The 19,496-nt window shown below is 40.9% G+C and overlaps 1 protein-coding gene across 2 annotated transcripts in view; it reads right to left on the bottom strand.

Moving 5' to 3' along the window:
• The window catches only part of AHCYL2 (adenosylhomocysteinase like 2), a 167,465-nt gene extending 148,888 nt beyond the window's left edge, over nucleotides 1-18,577 (bottom strand). For both annotated transcript variants that reach the window (XM_049641827.1, XM_049641828.1), the window contains exon 1: nucleotides 18,146-18,577. In XM_049641827.1, the coding sequence (XP_049497784.1) occupies nucleotides 18,146-18,508 (363 nt within the window). In that variant the 5' untranslated portion in view covers nucleotides 18,509-18,577. The remainder of the gene's footprint in view (nucleotides 1-18,145) is intronic.
• Nucleotides 18,578-19,496: the final 919 nt, after the last annotated feature.

Below are 19,496 nucleotides of genomic sequence, written 5' to 3'. Positions count from 1 at the left end.
GACTTCACTCATATGAGGACTTTAAGAGACAAAACAGATGAACATAAGGGAAGGGAAACAAAAATAATATAAAAACAGGGAGGGGGACAAAACAGAAGAGACTCATAAATGTGGAGAACAAACTGAGGGTTACTGGAGGGGTTATGGGAGGGGGATGGGCTAAACGGGTAAGGGGCACTAAGGAATCTACTCCCGAAATCATTGTTGCACTATATGCTAACTAATTTGGATATAAATTAAAAAAAAAAAAAAAAAGATCAAAAACAAACAAACAACAAAAAAAGATGGACAAATGATCTGAACAGACATTTCACCAAAGCAGATATACAGGGGTACCTAGGTGGCTCAGTCAGTTAAGCATCCAACTCTTGATTTTGGCTCAGGTCATGATCTCATGGTTTGTGAGTTGGAGCCCTGTGGTGGGCTCTGTGTTGATAGTGTGGAACCTGCTTGGGATTCTCTCTGTCTTCCACTCTCTTTGCCCTTCCCCCACTTGTGTTTTCTTTCTCTCTCTCTCTCTCTCTCTCTCTCTCTCTCTCCCTCCCTCCCCCCCAAAAAATAAATAAACTTAAAAAAAAATTTTAAAAAGAAGAAAATATACAAATTGCTAATAAACACAAGAAAAGATGCTCAACATCATCAGTCATGGCGAAACACAAATACTATATGATATAGTGCTATAATAACATAGCACTACATAACCACTAAAATGGTTACAATAAAAAAAAACAATACCAAGTGTTACAAGGATGTAGAGAAAATGAAATACTCATAAACTGCTGGTAGCATTGTAATATTGTATGATCACTTTGGAAAAGTTTGCCATTTTCTTAAAGAGTTAAACATAAACTTAACACATGACCCATCGATTTCACTTCTAGATATCTGTCCAAGAGAAACTAACACATACATCCATACAAAGACTTATCCATGTTCACAGCAGCATTCTTCAAAATAGCCAAAAGCTGAAAATAATCCAGAATCATCCATCAACTAGTAAAGTGATAAATAAAATGTTGTATATCTATACAATGGAATGCCATTTGGCAATAAAAAAGGAAAAACTATTGATACATGAATAAATTATTCAAAAATTATTACCCTAAGTGAAACAGCCAGACACAAAAGACACATATTGTATGATTCATTTATAGGAAACTTCCAGAAAAGGCAAATACATAAAGAAAGCAAATCAATGACTACCTGGAGAAGTTGGGAGCAGTGATTGACTGCAAATGGGCAAAAGGGACTTCTGGGGGAAACAGAACTATTCCTAAATTGGACCATGGTGTAATTTTAAAACTCTACCCGCTTCATACCCATTAGGATGGCTATTCTAATAAAGAAATAAACAAGTGTTGAGAATGTAGAAAAATTAGAATGCTTGTATGATGTTAGTAAAAATATAAAATGATGAGGGAGCCTGGCTGGCTCAGTCAGAAGAGCATGCAACTCTTGATCTTAGGGTTGTGAGTTCGAGCCCCATGTTGGGTATAGAGATTACTTAATATATAACTGCTCTGGAAAACAGTATGGCAGTTCCTCAAAAAATTAGAAATAGACTTATCATATGATCCAGCAATTTCATTTCTGGGCATATACCCAAAGAATTGAAAGCAGCAACTCAGGGCACCTGGGTGGCTCAGTCGGTTGAGTATCCTACTTCAGCTCAGGTTGGTGAGTTCGAGCTGCGCATCAGGCTCTGTGCTGACAGTTCTGAGACTAGAGCGTGTTTCGGATTCTGTGTCTCCCTCTCTATCTGCCCCTTCCCCATACGTGTTCTGTCTCTGTCTCAAAGATGAATAAACATTAAAAAAAATTGGAGAAAAAAAAAGCAGCAACTCAAACAGGTAGTTGTATACTCGTGTTTATAACAGCATTATGCACAACAGACAAAAGAAGCAACCCAAGTGTTCATCAATGAATGCACGGAAAAACAAAATGTTGTACATACATACACTGAAATGTTACTCAATTTTAAAAAATAATGAAACTCTGACACATGCTACAACATGCATGGACTTTGAAGATAACAGGCTAAGTGAAATTAGCCAGACACAAAAGGACAAAACTATCCAATTCCACTTGTACAAGGTACCTGGGGTAGTCAAATTCATAGAAACAAAGTAGAATAGTGATTGCTGGGGGCTGGGGAGATAGGAGAATGAGGAGTTTAATGGGTATGATGAAGTTTCAATTCGGGAAGATTAAAAAAATGCTAGGAATGAGTGGTGGTGATAGTGCTACAGCAATGGGAATATACTTAGTAACTGCTGAACTATATACCTTAAAATGGTAAATTTTATGTTTTATATACAGTAAAACCTCAGACTGCAAGTAACTTATTCTGTGTTATGCAAGATGAGCAAACATTACTAATAAACTTTAACTTGATGAATGAGCGATATCTTGCAATAGAAGCAGTATGTGACACCAAACATCAGATGATCACAACTGAGCCAATGGTTCTTGAAATTAGCTTTGATACACAAGTGCTTTGGATTACAAGCATGTTTCTGGAATGAATTCTGCTCGCAAACCAAGGCTTTACTGTTTATTTTTTACCATAGTGGGGGGGAAAAAAAAAAACTCTACAAATGTATTAACAGCCATTCAATTGTAATTTACAATGGGTAAACTTTATCTTATATAAATTTTACCTCAATAAAGGTGTTAAAAAGTTTTAAATACATTAGGAGGAACATATCCAAAGAAAGTAAGAGTTATTATAAATTTCTAGCAATTAAAAAAAAGTGTGATATTGGTAAAGAAATCAACGAAGAGACTAATGGAACATAATACACAACCCAGAAACAGAATGGACACAGAGGATGTGTGACAGTGAAAGTGGCATTTCATATCAGGATAGGGAAAAGTTTCTAAAACAAGAATCAAAAAGGACAAACTACATGGAGGAAAAAAATGATCGATTTTACATTACATATTTGAACTTAAAATTTTTTTTTCAATATTAACTTATTTGAGAGAGAGCATGCACACAAGCGGGAGAGGTGCAGAGAAAGAGGGGCACAGAGGATCTGAAGTGGCTCTGTGTGGACAGCAGAGAGGCTGACGCAGAGCCCGAACCCACCGACTGCAAGATCATGACCTGAGCCAAAGTCAGATGCTTAACTGACTGATCCACCCAGCACCCCTTAACTTTTTTTATATGTGTATTTTTAGGTTTATTTATTTATTTTGAGAAAGAGAAAAACAGAGAGAAAGCACACACAGTAGCATGAGAATGAGTGGGGTAAGGGGAAAAGAGAGAGAGACAGAGACAAAGAGAGAATATCCCAAGCAGGCTCCGAGCCCTGTCAGTGCAGAGCCCAATGCAGCGCAGGGCTTGAAACCACAAACTGTGAAATCATGACTTGAACTGAAATCAAGAGTCAGAAGCGTAATTTATTGAGGCACCCAGGAGCCCCTACATATTTTACCTTCTGTATAAAAGTCATATTAAGTAAAAAAGACAAGCCACAGACCTGAGGTTATTTGCAACACAATTATCTGATACAGGATTAGAACAAATATATATAAAGAACTTTTCTAAATCAGTAAGAAAACCAATGAGACCCCAAAAGAAAAATAGGAAAAGAGGGGCACCTGGGTGGCTCAATCGGCTGCATTTCTGAGTCTTGATTTCAGCTCAGGTCATGATCCCAGGGTCTCATGGAGCAGAGCCTATTCAGGATTCTCTATCTCCTTCTCTCTCTGCCTCTCCCCCACTCACGCTCTCTCGCTCTCTCAAAAATAAATAAACATTTTAAAAAAATAAGAAGAAAAATGAGAAAGGATATGTATGAATATAGACATTTCACAAATAAGGAAATCCAAATGGACTACACACATATTAAAAGATGCTCAGTCCCACTAATATCCAAGGAAATGTTAATTAAATGAGGTATCATTTCACAACTCTACCAGACTGACACAAGTTTAATATCTGACAATACCACATATTATTAAGGATTCAGAAAACAAGTATTAATAGAACCACTTTATTTTTTTTTTTATTTTTATTTTTTGAGAAAAAGAGAGCATGAACAAGGGAGGGGGAAAGAGAGAGGGAGACAACGAATTCAAAGCAGGCTCCAGGCTCTGAGCTGTCAGCACAGAGCCCAATGTGGGGCTTAAACTCATGGATTGCAAGGTCATGACCTAAACTGAAGTCAGACGCTTAACCACTTAACCGACTGAGCTATCCAGGTGCCCCGATGTTTATTTATTCTTGAGCAAGAGATAGAGCATGAGCGAAGGAGGGGCAGAGAGAGAGGAAGACACAGAATCCAAAGCAGGTTCCAGGCTCTGAGCTGTCAGCACAGAGCCTGATATGGGGCTCAAACCCACAAACAGTGAGATTATGATCTGAGCCCAAGTTGGACGCTTAACCGACTGAGTCATCCAGGTGCCCCCAAAAAAACACTTTAGAAAGCAATTTGGGAGAGTCTGGTAAAGTTGGTATACCTTAGGCAATTCTGCTTATGGGATATATACCCTAGAGAAACTATTATACATGGTAAGAAAACATGATTTAAGGATGTTCACCCCAGTTCAAAAAAAAAGAGAGAGAGAGAGAGAGAAAACATTAATAGGGAATGGGTAAACTGTGATACAGTCACACAATGAAGCACTACATAGGACTCAACTAGAAAATCTACATGTATTGGATTGGTTAAAACTCAAAATAAAGATGAGTGGAAAAAGTAGGTTGCAGAATAGTATCTACTCTATAGTACCACGTTATGTTAAGTTTATAAACACACAAAACAGTGCTATATATTATTGACATACAATTGATATTGATAATATACAGCAAAGCTGTTAAAACATGAAGGGTAATAATAAATAGCAAAGTTTAGACAGCATTTACCACTGTGATGGAGGAAGAGAAAAGAAAGGGAATAGAGGAGGGGTACAAAAGGCTCTACGATTTTATCTACAATGTTTTAGGTCTTTAAAAGTATTTACAGAAAATTTTGCAAAATTCTAACATTTGTTAAATTGGGCAGTGTTCAATCTTCTCGGTACTCTTCCATATGCTTGAAAAAAAATTTAACAGGCTTTTGGTCAAATGAAAACATGTACATGTACCAGACAGCAAGAGAAAAATATTTATCTTTTTGGAACCTACATTTGTAAAACTATTCTAGCAATGTCTCTCTGGTGCCTAACTCCCTTATTGTGATAGAAACTTTCAAGTATTTAGGCAGAAACATGCTGTACGTGTCAGAGTCTCCTTTTCCCTAACAAGATTCTTCTCACAGAATGCTGCCCAAGGAACTAAAAAATCTGGCTATGTTGATACCAGTCATCTCTTTTATCAACCAACACAATCAACGTGCCATCCTCTGCCAATATCAGCATAGTTTAAAAATCTTCTAACTTACAACTAAATTATCCCCCTGAGTCATCCTAAGTTTCATCACAGGCCTCATGCAAATCCATACTATGAATAAGACCAAAATTACACCTCTTTCTAGTTTTAACATAATTTTCCCTCTCTGCCCTACATTCTTCAGACCCACACACCCACAGAGGACTCAGTAGGAGTCCTCCATGTAGGTGCAGTATTTCTGGATCTTCCAATCCTGGGCAGATTCACGCATCGAGGAGTGTGTCCGTTAGTACCAAGAGGAACTGAACATGGAATTCTGCTCAACCAGCGACCCAGGATGCAAACTCCTGAGAGATAATAAGAGAATGACTTTTCCATCCAAGCATGATAAGTACATCAAACTGAAAATGATGCCCAGGAACAAGCAGTTCCAGAAACAGGAATTCAAATAAAAATGGCTTTGTAACATTCACGGTTGTGCAGACCCAACGGCAGTCTGTCTGTTTTTTGCTACATTTCTGCCTCAGTTAAAAGTACCTTAAAGAGTATACTCGTCCTTTCTCCTCAAAATATGGAAAAAACTACTCAAGTCTCATGAAAATCTTGAGTTCTTAGCATTACTTGTTGAGTGTCAATGTGCATGTGTGTATCTCTGTTGGGGGGTGGGTCCGGGGTGTACGTGGTTCTGTGAGGGGTATCTCTGTGGGTAACTGTTGGGGACTCTCTATGGAGTCTCTCTGTGGGTGTGGGTATGGGTCTGTGTGTACGAAGGGTCTGGGTAGAGGGGTGTGAGGGGTTCTGTTTCATGTAAGGGATCTCTGGATGTGTTTGTTTTTGTGTATCTGTGCTCATCTGTGTTTCTAGGACTCTGTGTCTATCAAGTATTTTATTACAAGTCTTGTAGCAAGCTTTATTATACATATCTACCCTTCCAAAAAACCGGAAAATGATTTTCCTGCCTCTCTACTCTGAGGTTTCAGAAAAGAAGCATGAAATAAGACCAACTGCCAAGCCAGTATTACACAACAATGAATAAAAAACTAAGGTTCTGGTGGGTACACACTAACACAGAACCAGAGTTGCCTGAGATTGTGTATTCCTAACAAGCTCCCAGGAGATGTCAATGCTTCTGGTCATGGACCAGTTTGAGTAGCAAGGACCTAAAGGATTCCAAACTTAATAAACTGCCTCTAACTACACTTCCTAGGTAGATTTTCCAGAGTATCCTCTGCCGGCATGTATATCACATCAGCGTGAGCATTCTACATCTAAGGAATTACCATTTTGTTTTACATACACGTCTCTTGTGAGCTTGTTTTGAATGAGCCTAAGAAGTGAATGACCTCTAAGTGTACTAAAAATGTGAATTTCAGAACTTGTAAAGCTAGAACATGGAAATTTCAAAAAGGTTCTGCTACACTGTGAAACCTGTTGGGTAGGCAACCAAGTACTTTTCCCAAGGTGATACACCCCATTTCAATACTGAACTCTTCAAACTGCAATGATTCCTGCTTCCAGTATTGCTCATATCACATCAGACTGTATTTATTTATTTTCATATCTAGATTCCCTACCCCCTCCTTGAGAGCAAGAATGATATTTTGCTGATTTAATAGTCCTACCACTTAGCAGTGTTTAGCTCACAGCACATAAAAGGTTTTTTTGCACAAAAGTAGTTCACAATACATTAGGGGAGATTATTAGAGAAGTATTCAGAAGTAGTAAAGGTGCTTCACTGTTTCTATAATATAGTCCAGCAAAGGTCCTAAAAAGGAATTAGCATTAGACCAATCATCTTTTTTCTTCCTTATACAAACAATAGGTATGAATATAATAAAAATTCCTATTCTATTTCTGTCTCCCAAAGCAGAGTCACCCAAGACTAGACTCAGTCAAGCTTTATCCAACAATTTTATTGAAGAAGACACTTTATTTACCTGGTAGGAAGAGAAGTCTGTCTTTAACCTAGAGCAGGTAATGTCTACCTTTGGAAGATAGAAACAAAAAAAATGAAATGTGAATGCACACAATTATGCAATGAGGGCAAAATTTCTTCTTCCTATAATCTCCTTCTCCCTATTATGTATTCAGTTCCTGGCAATGACTTAAAAAAAATAAGGTGTCATATTGGAAAAGGACCACACATTTTTCCAACTTAGTATAACTGCAGAAGGGGAGTTCCTCTGTAGACCACTGCTGCATAGGATGTGTATCTGAGGTATCATCGAGGCTCCAAATTCTATGAAAACATAAATCTATATCCACTAAACAAGAACAAACATATTATGCTTATAAATATGTAAAATTTGCTACAATAGCAAGTGCTTCTATGAATTACTCATTACAAGCACTTAGTACAAGGATGGCAAATTTTTAGTGCCATTCTTGAGTTAAACAGTCTTCAATCAAAAGTTACTTCTATGTGTCCAGGTAAAAGTAAAGAAATGAGAACAGTGAAGAAGGACAAGTTAAAGAGAAAAACATAGAAAACAAACCCAAAAAAGTAAAATATTAAATTTTATTTGGGACAAATAGGTCTATCTTACATCACAAAGTAGTCCCTATCTCGAGGTGCCTGGGTGGCTCAGTTAGTTGAACATCCAACTTCAGCTCAGGTCATGATCTCACAGTTCGTGGGATCAAGCCTCACAGTGGGCTCTGTATTGAAAGTGCAGAGCCTGCTTTGGATTACCTCTCTCTCCTCTCAAAATAAAAAACAACAACAACAACAACAAAAACAACCAAATAATCCCTATCTTACATTACAAACAAAATGAATTCCAGATGGGCTGAGGACCAAAATATAATAAACACAGCCATAAAAACAGTTGAAGAAAATATAAAATAATTTGTTTATAAGCCTGGGGTAGAAAATGCCACTCTAAGACACAAAATGTTTAAGCCATAGAGGAAAACAATGCCCAATGTGACTATGTAAAAACTTTTTTTCTAGAGAGCAAGAGATTGAGCATGCACGAGTGAGTGGGGGTGAGGAGCAGAAGGGCGGGGGGAGAAAGAGAGAGAGAGAGAGAGAGAGAGAGAGAGAGAGAGAATCTTAAGCAGACTTCAAGCTTAGCATGGAGCCCGACGTGGGGCTTGGAGCTCAATCCCACAACCCTGGGATCATGATCTGAGCAGAAATCAAGAGTTGGACTCCCAACCAACTGAGCCACCTAAGTGTTCCTCTCTTTCTTTTAAATTTTAGAAAAACTTCTAAAATCATAAAGTCACGAGTCAATAAGAAATAAAACAGAAAAAAAATACCTGCAACATATACATAATTAATATCCAAAACATAAAGAATTCCTACAAGCCAACATGAAGACGGCAGAGATCTTCCTCTAATTTATTCACTGCTGTATCCCTAGCACTTGGCACATAGTAGTCAATCATAAATACTGTTAAGCAGAAAAAATGCTAATAAAAACAGTAAATGATTTTCCTCATGAAAGATGTAAATCCAGTGGTTGGTAAAGATGTGGTGAAAAGGTTATCTTGTTTATAGTTAATTGATGTGTAAAATGGTACTACATTTTTGAAGGCAGCATTAAGTTTAAAATGTAGGGGCACCTGGGTGGCTCAGCTGGTTGAGTGTCTGACTTCGGGTCAGGTCATTATCTCACAGCTCATGAGTTCAAGCCCCGCGTCAGGTTCTGTGCTGACAGCTCAAGGCCTGGAGCCTGCCTCGGATTCTGTGTCCTCCTCTCTCTCTGTCTCTCCTCTGCTTGTGCTCTCTCTCTCTCAAAAATAAATAAACATTAAAAAAATTTTTGTTAAAATGTAGATGTCTTTCGGGGTGCCCAGGTGGCTCAGTCGGTTAAGTGTTCGACTTTCTGTCAGGTCATGATCTCGCAGTTCACAAGTTCAAGCCCTGCGTCGGGCTCTATGCTGACAGCTCAGAGCCTGGAGCCTGCGTCACATTCTTTGTGTCCCTCTTTCTGCCCCTCCCCTGCTCGTGCTCTGCTTCTCTCTCAAAAATAAATTGAAAAAAAAAATTTTTTTTTTAATTTAAAGAAAGAAAGAAAGAAAGAAAGAAAGAAAGAAAGAAAGAAATCATAGATATCTTTCAACATCAGAATTCTACTTTTAGGTATCTACCTTAGAGAAACATTTACACATGCACACACGCAAAAATGCATACAGGTAATTACAACAGCACTGTCTATAAAGAAAAAATATTAAGTTAAATGTGCATCAACAGAAGAATGATTTAATAAAGAACAATGGTATGGACTTTGGAAGTCAATTCAGGGTTAAAAAGACTTGAGATAGATCTGTGTATATTGATATGGAAAGAACTCCAAGTGAAAAAAAAACAACCTGCAAACATATAGTATGCTTTATTTATGTACAAGTTATTATAAAACTACAAATTTCTCTATGCACAACTCTGAATGTAAGGTCAGAAAAAAAAAGTCAAGAAAGAAATTGATAGCAGGAGTCACTTCTGAGGAGGGCAATGAGACTTGCTGAGGGCCAAGGAAGGACTTGTGCTTCATTAGACTGAATTATTTTGTAAGAAAATACTTAGGCATTACTTGTGCAATTAAACATAATTTTTTTAAAAGAAAGAAAAAACAATGTAAACAATGTAAACATCTTAACTAACGTAAGAAGACAAGAATATATTTTGGGAATTAGACAGAAAGATAAAAATACCCACTTTGTTCATGTTAGTTTTGAAGTGCAACCACAAGTAGGCATTTGGACACACACAAAATTGGCATTCAGGAGAGGGATCTTGGCTAAAGAAATAATGTGGGGAGTTGTTGGGATGTAGATGATACTTAAAGGCATAGGAATGATGTGGATGATTTAGGAAGAAAACACAATGGAAAGAACAGAGGGCTCAGGATAAAGGAGAAAGCCAACAAAGGAGACTGAGAAGGAGCACCCAGAGAAGTGAGAGGAAAACAGTAAAGGGCAGTGTTGTGGAAGCCAAGAGAGGAAAGTGTTCGGGTAAGAAGTTTGGGTAAGACCTACCAAGAGGTCTTGATGAGGACTGAAAAATCAGACCACCATGTTTCCCAATCTGATGGATATTAGCAACTTTAGCAAGAAGATCTTATTCTGGTCAGAGCATTAAGGCAGGAGTGGGTTAAAGAGTCTGTGGAAAGAAAAACTGTATACAGTATGTGACGAAAACCCCTTTAAGAAGCTTAGCTGTGAAAGGAAATAGAAAGGATAGAAGCAGAAAGGAGATATGGGGGGTAGAGGACAGGGTTTTCAAAATGGGAGAGATTAGCACAAATTGGAAGACTGTAGGAAAGGCTTTAGTAGAAAGAGAAAATAATCAAAGGAAAAAGTTCTTTAAGAAGACAGGAGAATGTGGTAAGAGCACCTGAAAGAGACAGGTCTCTGGCAGAATGAAGGATGCTTCCTCTATCCAACAGGAGGTAAGGAGAAAAAGATGAGCCCCAATTGCAGGTGGGTTTGTCAATTTGAGAAGTATAAAGATGAAGGCATTTCCTTTGGGGGTGGGGGCCTTCTGTTTTTATACTAAAATATAAGGCATATCACTGATTTAAAAAGAACACATGAAAGACGGGATATAGAGATGGCCTGAAACAGTCATTTGCAGTGAGTAGGAAAGTGAAATTACTAGAGAAATGTGTAATATTGTTAGGCAATGCTGATTATGCACACGAGGTTGACAATTATGAATTCACAGTGACATCAATCTGCTTGGTTTTCTGATTCCCTCTAACAACTCTCAGCTCCATGGTTCAGCTCTCAGAGCGGAAAAGCTGCTTTGGGACTACACGGCTAAAAAGAGCACCCCAAATCACACACAGAATGGGCTTGGCAAAGATGTGATGGCTAACGTCAAGCAGGAGATGCTGCAGCTTGAGCTATACCATTACAGTTCTGGATACCAGGTGCCACACGAACAGGGCCCCCATTGTTGCCCCTGTAGCTTGATCTTGCTGCTAGAGGCTGATACTACATGGGGATTTACTGACAATGGAGGGGGAAGTTGTAGAGGATATGGTGGAAAGATTTGGGGGAACTGGATTAGCTGAGAGGATGAAGAGAGTGGCAGGGAATGAGTATTAGAAAATAATGGGTTCCTGGATGTCAGACAGTGATTGAGGTAAACAGGGATGTGAGGCATGATGGTTTAGGCCTTCTCTCTGAGAACAGATTCTGAGATCCCAAAGGTTGCAGAGTGGTCTTAACAGCAGCAGCAATAACTTAAGCAGATTTCACATGGGAGAACAGTCAGAGAAGGAGGGGGCTGGCAGTGTGGCAAAGCCTCCCACTGTTGCTATGAGCATCTCACTAACCCCAAAGGCATCACAGATTGGCAAAGCCTTGAGCAAGTTAATTATTCTCTTTGAGCCTGTATTTTCTCATCTGTAAAATAAAGAGAATAATATTCATCTGATAAAGTTGTGATGAGGATTAAATGAGATGAGATAGCTGCCGGGCAGAGAGTAAAGTATCCAGTAAATGGTAGCCACAAGTGAAGAGTCATAACTGAAGCCAAGGGAAGAGCTTCTAAAAAAAGGCAGTCAACAGCATCAACTCTGTTAGAGTGATCAAAAGGGTTCACATGGAGCACTGCAGGAGATTAAGTTTATAGGGAAGATGAAGCCAGTTTTAGCCTCAGGTTACTTAACTCTCAATGACAGCTCTGCAGTATTCAGAAAGGCTTTAAGGAAAAGTCTGATTTATACTCAGAGAAACTCAACCAGCTCTAGAACCTCTGTCTCCATCCTTAATATAGGTTCTGAGCCAAAAAAAAAAAAAACCCCAAAAAACCCTGGGCTCCAAACCAATACGTTTCTATTGATAGACCCTTAAAGAAAAGGATAGGAAATCACCAGCTATTAACGCCGTCCAAGTGTCCAATGTCCAAGAAGGAAAACGGCTAATTGAACTGTTGCAGAATATAGCTGGAAAAGAGGAGACTGCAGATCATACACATCATGTCTTAAATTATTTAGTTTAATCAAAATAGTTTTAGACTCAGAACCGTTACCAAAAAAAATTTCAATCCACCACTTTCTCCTCAGCTCTGCTCTCTCACTCTCAGGCCATAGGTCGTTCACAGTATAAAAAGCTACTACAAATTCCCGAGAAACCTGATCAAGCTTACTTAACCTCTTAGTGGGTAAATGGAATTTCAGCTCCTCTAATTGTACATACCACCTGAACACAATAGCAGGGTGATGGATCGAGGCAACTGTTAAGACTGTTCTCCCATCCACCTCAGTTGTACATCTCTCAATTTTTTAAACAAAGGTACCATGAGAGAAACTGCATATTCTTTATAAACTCAACTCAACAAAGAGTCTGAATAAAGTTTCCAATAAATCTTTTCTCCCCCCTTTCATTGTGGGGTAGAGAAACATTTTCTGTAATAAAGAAACTCTCTTTTTCATGAACTATATCCATTTCTTCAATTAGCTGGACAAGACATCAAATACACAACGGCTACTTCAGCTCTGAGGAACCTCCCAGATTCCTAATGTTCAGTCTTTCCCAGGAGTAAGGAGAATAGAATTCATAAATCATACTAATATAAAATAAGGGCTGCATTCTCAGAAAACTCATAAGTGTTCAAATAAATATATGGTATACACACCATGAAACAACCTCAATAAATAAAAAGAAATTGCCTGTTGGTGAAATAACAAAAACACCCACAAAAAAATATACAAATTAACTAAAATTTAAAAGATTCAATCTGATGGGGCGCCTGGGTGGCTCAGGTGGTTAAGTGGTTGACTCTTGGTTTCGGCTCAGGTCATGATCTCGCAGTTTGTGAGTTTGAGTCCCATGTCAGGCTCCACACTGTCAGTCCTGCTTGGGATTCTTTCTCTCTCCCTCTCCCTCTCTGCCCCTCCCCTGCTCATGCGCTCTCTAAAACAAAATAAAATAAAATAAAACAAAATAAAATAAAATAAAATAAAATAAAATAAAATAAAATAAAATAAAATATTCAATCTGAGCTTTGAACAGAGAAATGAAACTTCAACTGAAAAGCAAGAGTCTGGGCTTTGGCATCAGAGTAGAGTTCTATTAGCTCCATCACATTACTAAATGTGGAACCTTGAGACAAATTCCTTAATCTCTTCAACTCTGTTTCCTCAATAAAACAAGGAGAGCTCATAGGAGGATTAACTAAAACAATGTATGCAAGGCTCTCTGATACAGTACCTGGTACACAGCTGGAATACATAACAGTATGCTTCTCCTTCTAATTTTCAAAACGCCTAATTAGAGACTGATTCACAGAGAAAGTGAGAGTTAAAGAACAGGGAGAAAACTATTAGTGGGACAGAAAGGAAGAGCATAGTCTTCAGGTACTCCAGATTTACTTATAACTTTATTATTTTTTTTTAATGTTTATTTTTGAGACAGAGAGAAACAGAGCATGAACGGGGGAGGGTCAGAGAGAGAGGGAGACACAGAATCTGAAGCAGGCTCCAGGCTCTGAGCTGTCAGCACAGAGCCCGACGCGGGGCTCGAACTCACGGACCGTGAGATCATGACCTGAGCCGAAGTCAGACGCTTAACCGACTGAGCCACCCAGGCACCCCTATAACTTTAAAAATAAGGATAAATTTCTCAGATTACTAATGTGAAAATGCATCGTTGATCTTGAAACACCTTTTTATATACGTAAGATGCGCTTCTTCCTTATAATTTTACAATTTTTTGAGGTTCTACATTTGTACATTTATTTTTCTCTCCTATTCCTAGAACCCTGACTCAGACCCTCCTTAACTTTGGTTTTGAATGGCCTAAACCTTAGGGCAGACAGGCATACCTTAGAGGTCACTAAGTATTCTGAAACACTTCTGGGAGAAGGCCAGAATCCAGCATCTAAGAATTTAGAAAGAATCAGTATGGTATAATAAAAAGGACATAGGCTTTGGAAACAAGCAAAGGTTTAAAACAGATTTAAGTCCTAGCTCTGCAGCTTACTGGATGTATAATCTTGGGCAAGGATGTATAATCTTTACCTCTCAGAACCCCATTTCCTTATCTGTAAAATGGAGATCATGCCACCTATATCTCCATGTGCTATTGTCAGGATTAGAAAAATGCCTATAAGGGTGCCTGGGTGGCTCAGTCGGTTAAGGGACAGACCTTTTTTTTTTTTTAACGTTTACTCACTTTTTGAGAGACAAAGACAGAGTGTGAGCAGGGCAGGAGCAGAGAGAGAGAGAAACACAGAATCCAGAGCAGGCTCCAGGCTCTGAGCTGTCAGCACAGAGCCCATGAGGGGCTTGAACTCACACACCATGAGATCATGACCTGAGCCGAGGTCGAGGTCGGACACTTAACCAACTGAGCCACCCAGGCACCCCTAAGCGACAGACTCTTGGTTTCAGCTCAGGTCTCGATCCCAGCGATCAAGCCTCATGTTGGGCTCTGCACTGCTTAGGATACTTCTCTCTCTCTCTCTCTCCCTCTGCCCCTTTCCCCTGCTTGCACTCACAAGCTCTTTCTCTAAAATAAAGAAAAAAAGAAAAATGATTCTAACATCTCCTGGAATATAAAAGGTCAATTGATGGTAAACCATATTAGGATCATTCTGCCAGTTGTTTTAATGAACATTTTGCAAGCCTGTACTTTCCTAACTGGCAAAAAGAGTCATACTGCTCCCACAATACCGTGCCTGCATCCAAAAGGTTCCGTTTTAGTGATCTATAATTAACCAAATCAAGAGCTTAAAGAATTCAGGGCAAGAAAGAACTAACATGGCTCAACTCATTCTCTGCTGACAGCAACAAATCCAGTGCAAAGTGGATACGTTTGCCAAAAAGGAAAAAGAAAAAAAAAAAAAAAAGACTGCTCGAACATGGTCATTACCAATACTGATGTAAGCACAAACGAGTTACAGTTCTGAGGCTTGCAGCCTTACTGTCAGAAAGTTTTAACTTTCCTGAAATAAACCCTCTCCTGCCTTGTTTCCCCCGCTGTGAGAAATGTGCTATGACATTCTTATTACCCCATTTTCAAGAACACAGGGAAGAAACCCTCTCAACTACTACTACTGCATTCGCTTGAAATTTATCTTCCGATTCCACAAATCACTTCTTAACAGAGATTTTTGGTTTGTCGGGTTCACCGAACGTGAACTTATGAAGAAAGACGTTAATACAAATATACAATAGCCACAATAACAAGATCTGGTCCCCACAGCACCGCAAGTTACATGATGAAGGTAGGAGTCCAAGATAAGATGTGACTAAGTAATCTGCATACCATATGCTCATTCTCATTAACTACTGCACTTGGGAATTCTGGCTCTTACAAAAAGTTTATTTCCCTCGTGTGGCTGAGCAGAGTAACTGATCAGAGAAAACTGATGACAGATACATGGGAAACCATCAACTAAAATGTGACGTAAGATAAATAAGCTTGTATGTGACAGTTACAAAATAAAAGCTACGGTCACCAATTACATAGCCAAGAGTAGCTATTTCAAGATCTAATACCCCCAATCGCTCCCTACAATGAAAGCAGAAAGGTGTCAAGGTAAGAATGATTAAATAAACAATCTAAGAATCAAGAAAGAGGCAACAAATCAAAATGTCACACTGCAGTCTCTTAACGAGGTGACTTTCAACGTGGGGAAAAACGGGCAGTCTCGTGCACTTAATTTGGCCAATTCAATATCAAGAAAGTTGAAAATTCTGTCCCCCAAAAGGAGCTCAGCAATGCCTTTGGTTGTGTCATACAGCTGTATCCTTGCCCAGAGTTTCATTTGCTCAACTTCCAGCAAAAGATGTTTTTTGTTTGCAATTCACGTTGTAAGGCAAGCTCAGCCCTGTCTTCCATAGCCTTGAGGCTGCTGAGTAAATCTAGAATCATGGAACCTACATTTTGATGCTAGAAAAAAACAGGAAGAAGGTGGTTCAACAACGAGGAAAATGGTCAAGGAGCACATCTAGATTTAAGAAAAACAGACTGACATGCTGACCTGTGATTTTTTCACTTCTTTATATAAAGTCTATTGAACTGAGTGTACCTTTCAGACGAGGTCATGGTGGCATGCACTTAATCCACAGTTGGAGGAGGAATAAAATAAAATCGTCCTTAATAATAATAGCCATCATCTCTTAAGCCCTTGGTACTTGTGCCAAGTTCTATGCTAAAGCCCTTTACAAATATTTCTAATCTTCAATCATATTAGTATTTACATTTTATAACAGAGGAAACTAAGAGATTCGGAAAATTTAGAAATTACCCAAAAGCTAGTTAGTGAGGATACTAGTATTGAAACCCAGGTTTGCCTGTCTGTAAATCCCATGCCCTAAAAGGAATTTGTTAAACAATCTTTACAGTCAAGAGATCTATTCAAATTATTAGAATTCAAATTACAGAATTTTACACAAAAAGATCCCTAATCACAGGAAAAAACTTGGCCAAAGTGAGAAAGCAACTCAACCAGTCAGAAATATTTCCGATTTCCAGACTCACGCTAGGTACTACCAGCCCTGGGACCTGTGCTGCCTCCTACAACTCCTCCCAGAGGAGTTTCACACTGCAAATGACCTGGACACTGTCCTAAAGCATAATTAAACAAATTCCTTCAGTCTTACATCTGACATCATCTATCACCTATATCTAGGGAATTAGAATGAAAGGGTTATCTGCTTCATACCTTAATCATGAGACTATTACAACAAAAGTTAGGCTGGATCCAGGGTTCCAATTCAGCTGAGTTTTACACAGTAATACCAATGCAGACTTCACATCACTTTACGGCTCTTCTTCTGATGAAGCAATTAAATATCATTCACAACAATTTAAAAAAAAAAAACATAAATCACTGTGTTCATATTATGCCTTGGAAATCAGACCATAAATCCCTTTTTATGTGATCCATATCTCTGTCTTTTCCGACACTCGCCCGTTTTCCTGTGCTGATTTAGCTTTAGGAGAGGTGAGGCACACCATGGATAGCCATTGTAAGGGTAATACTGGAATATCACACATCTGAGCTCACTTGGTGTTCTGAGACTCCTGGCTCTTCAGAACTATGTCTGAAAGAAGCTGACAGCTGAGACAGCCAGCCTCACCATGATCGCCTTTCCCCAGAGTAGAAGCATCTCTTCCTAACACTTCCAGATCGTAAGGAACCAGCAAAACAATCATTCTCTTCGTGCACAGTCTAATAATTCTGGTGGCCAACTACTAAGCAGAGGGGAGGAACCTCTGAAGAGAAAAGAGTGAAGAGACTCTCTCCATTACCCTTCTACATTCAGAGAAGATGCAAGGATACTGCAGTATCTGGAATGAAGGGCACAGCATCAGTACTGCTCTAAAGAAGCGGTTGGCCACAGAAAGGCAGAAAGTCATCATCTGTGCAGAAACCAGACAACTGAGGATTTCAGGGCAGGTTAACTACTACTTACTCGTCCTCCAAACAGAAAAGATGTTTCCACCCTACTGCTGGCTGAACTCTCACAAGCGGTAAGATTTTTCTACACCATCGGGGTTCTTTTCCCTGAATGGTCTGGAAAATAACACATGGGAGCACGCTGGGTGCTCAGGCGAAGGATAGTATTAGGTGCCTCTCCTCCCCTGCCTATTCTAAGTAGTAGCGGAGAGCGCTACCTCCATGTTATTCATAGCGAAGTACTCCCGTGCCACCTGGAGTCTTCGCTCCCCATAACTGGGGGCAGGTGGGGGCATCTCTCAGCGAGTGGGTTTCAGGGGAAAAGGGCTCTCCGGGCTTGTATGATCGGAAGAGAGGGCGTGGAGGGTGGTGCTGCCATGCCGCGACCATCTGCGGTTCCCCCTCCCTCCCTCTCTCCGCGAGAGGCAGCCCGGCCCCAGTACCTTCTTGACTGTGCGCGGCGCCTCGGTGACGGTGCCGTCGGGGCTGACCAGGGCCTCGCCGCCGTCTCGGTGCCGCTGGTGCTGGTGATGAGGGTCGCTCCGCTTCATGGCCGACGCCTGAGGCACTTTCCCGGCGGCTGGGCTGAGAGCGGCGGCGGGCCCCGAGCCCGGGCCGGGGGCCGGGGGCCGCTCCGCGGCGGGGGCTGGAGCCTCGGGGTCCCCGCCGCCTGCCGGGGGCGCCATGGCGCTCACAGCCGACGTGCTCCGTCCCAGTTGCGGCTCCGCCTCGGAGGGGCTCAGGTCTTTCAGCTCCACCTCAGGCACCTTCGCGGTAGCCGCTGCTGACACGACCTGCACCGACATCACCGCCTCCACTGCAACCGCCGGCTCTGACTCCGGCTCTGACTCCAGCTCCGGCTCCAGCTCGGCCCCGCCTCCCGCCTCCCTTCCCCTTCCCTCCCCCATTCCCCCACTCCTCCCCTCCATCGCCTCCGCTCCCACCCCCTTCCTCCGCCCGCCTGCCCGCCCGCCCGCCCGCCGGCCAGCCAGCCCCAGCCTGTCCCGCCCCACCCCGCCCGGCCCCGCCCCGCCCCGGCCTGGCCCTGCACGCCTCGCGCGCGAGGCGCCACGGAACCTGTAGTGCGCTTGCTCCAGGCAGCACGCGGCGAGACGACCGTGGGACCTCAGCCCCCAACCTACACTGCGCGCCCCCAGGGGCGGGGTCCGCAATGCCTCCTGGGAGTCGTAGTTCCCGTCGCCCTGCCTCTGGCTAGTGGGATACTGCGAGAAAGATAGAGCTCTAGCACCGGGGACTAACTGGAAGGAAAGGACTGAGAGTAGGTGTGACACGACTAAGGGGATGGCGAAGAAAGTCTCCTGAGGAGTTGCGGCTTCCGGGAAGGGAAAGCCAAGAACCCTAGGGTTGGGAAGGTGGGGGAGGAATGACTCCCTACCCTGACAGCGTAAATTTCCTCCGTCTGTACACGTCTGCGATCACGTGACCAGGCATTTAAAGGAAAAGCGGCGGCGTCACGTGAAGAGAGCGCTGGCCTCCAGCTTAAAGTAGCTTGGTTTTTATATTTCTGTGAAATCTGGACCCTGAAACCTTTCTGGACTTAAACGGGAATGTTTATAGAAGTAATAAAAATAGGACCTTACCTGATGTGGCAATTTCTGGCATATTTTGAGTTTGGAAGTTTAAAATCCGTCTAAAAAAGTAGTTAGCTATCACTAGGCCGAAATTTAAAAACTAAGAAAAGAAAAAAAAGAAATTTCCAAACTAAGGAATAACAGGTCGCTTTAAGCGAGGCCAAATCTTCTGACCTATTGATTCTACTAGAGAAATAATATG

The sequence above is a fragment of the Panthera uncia genome, chromosome A2 (genome assembly GCF_023721935.1).
Source record: "Panthera uncia isolate 11264 chromosome A2, Puncia_PCG_1.0, whole genome shotgun sequence".
NCBI lineage: Eukaryota > Metazoa > Chordata > Mammalia > Carnivora > Felidae > Panthera > Panthera uncia.
This window is presented reverse-complemented; position numbering and strand designations above follow the sequence as displayed.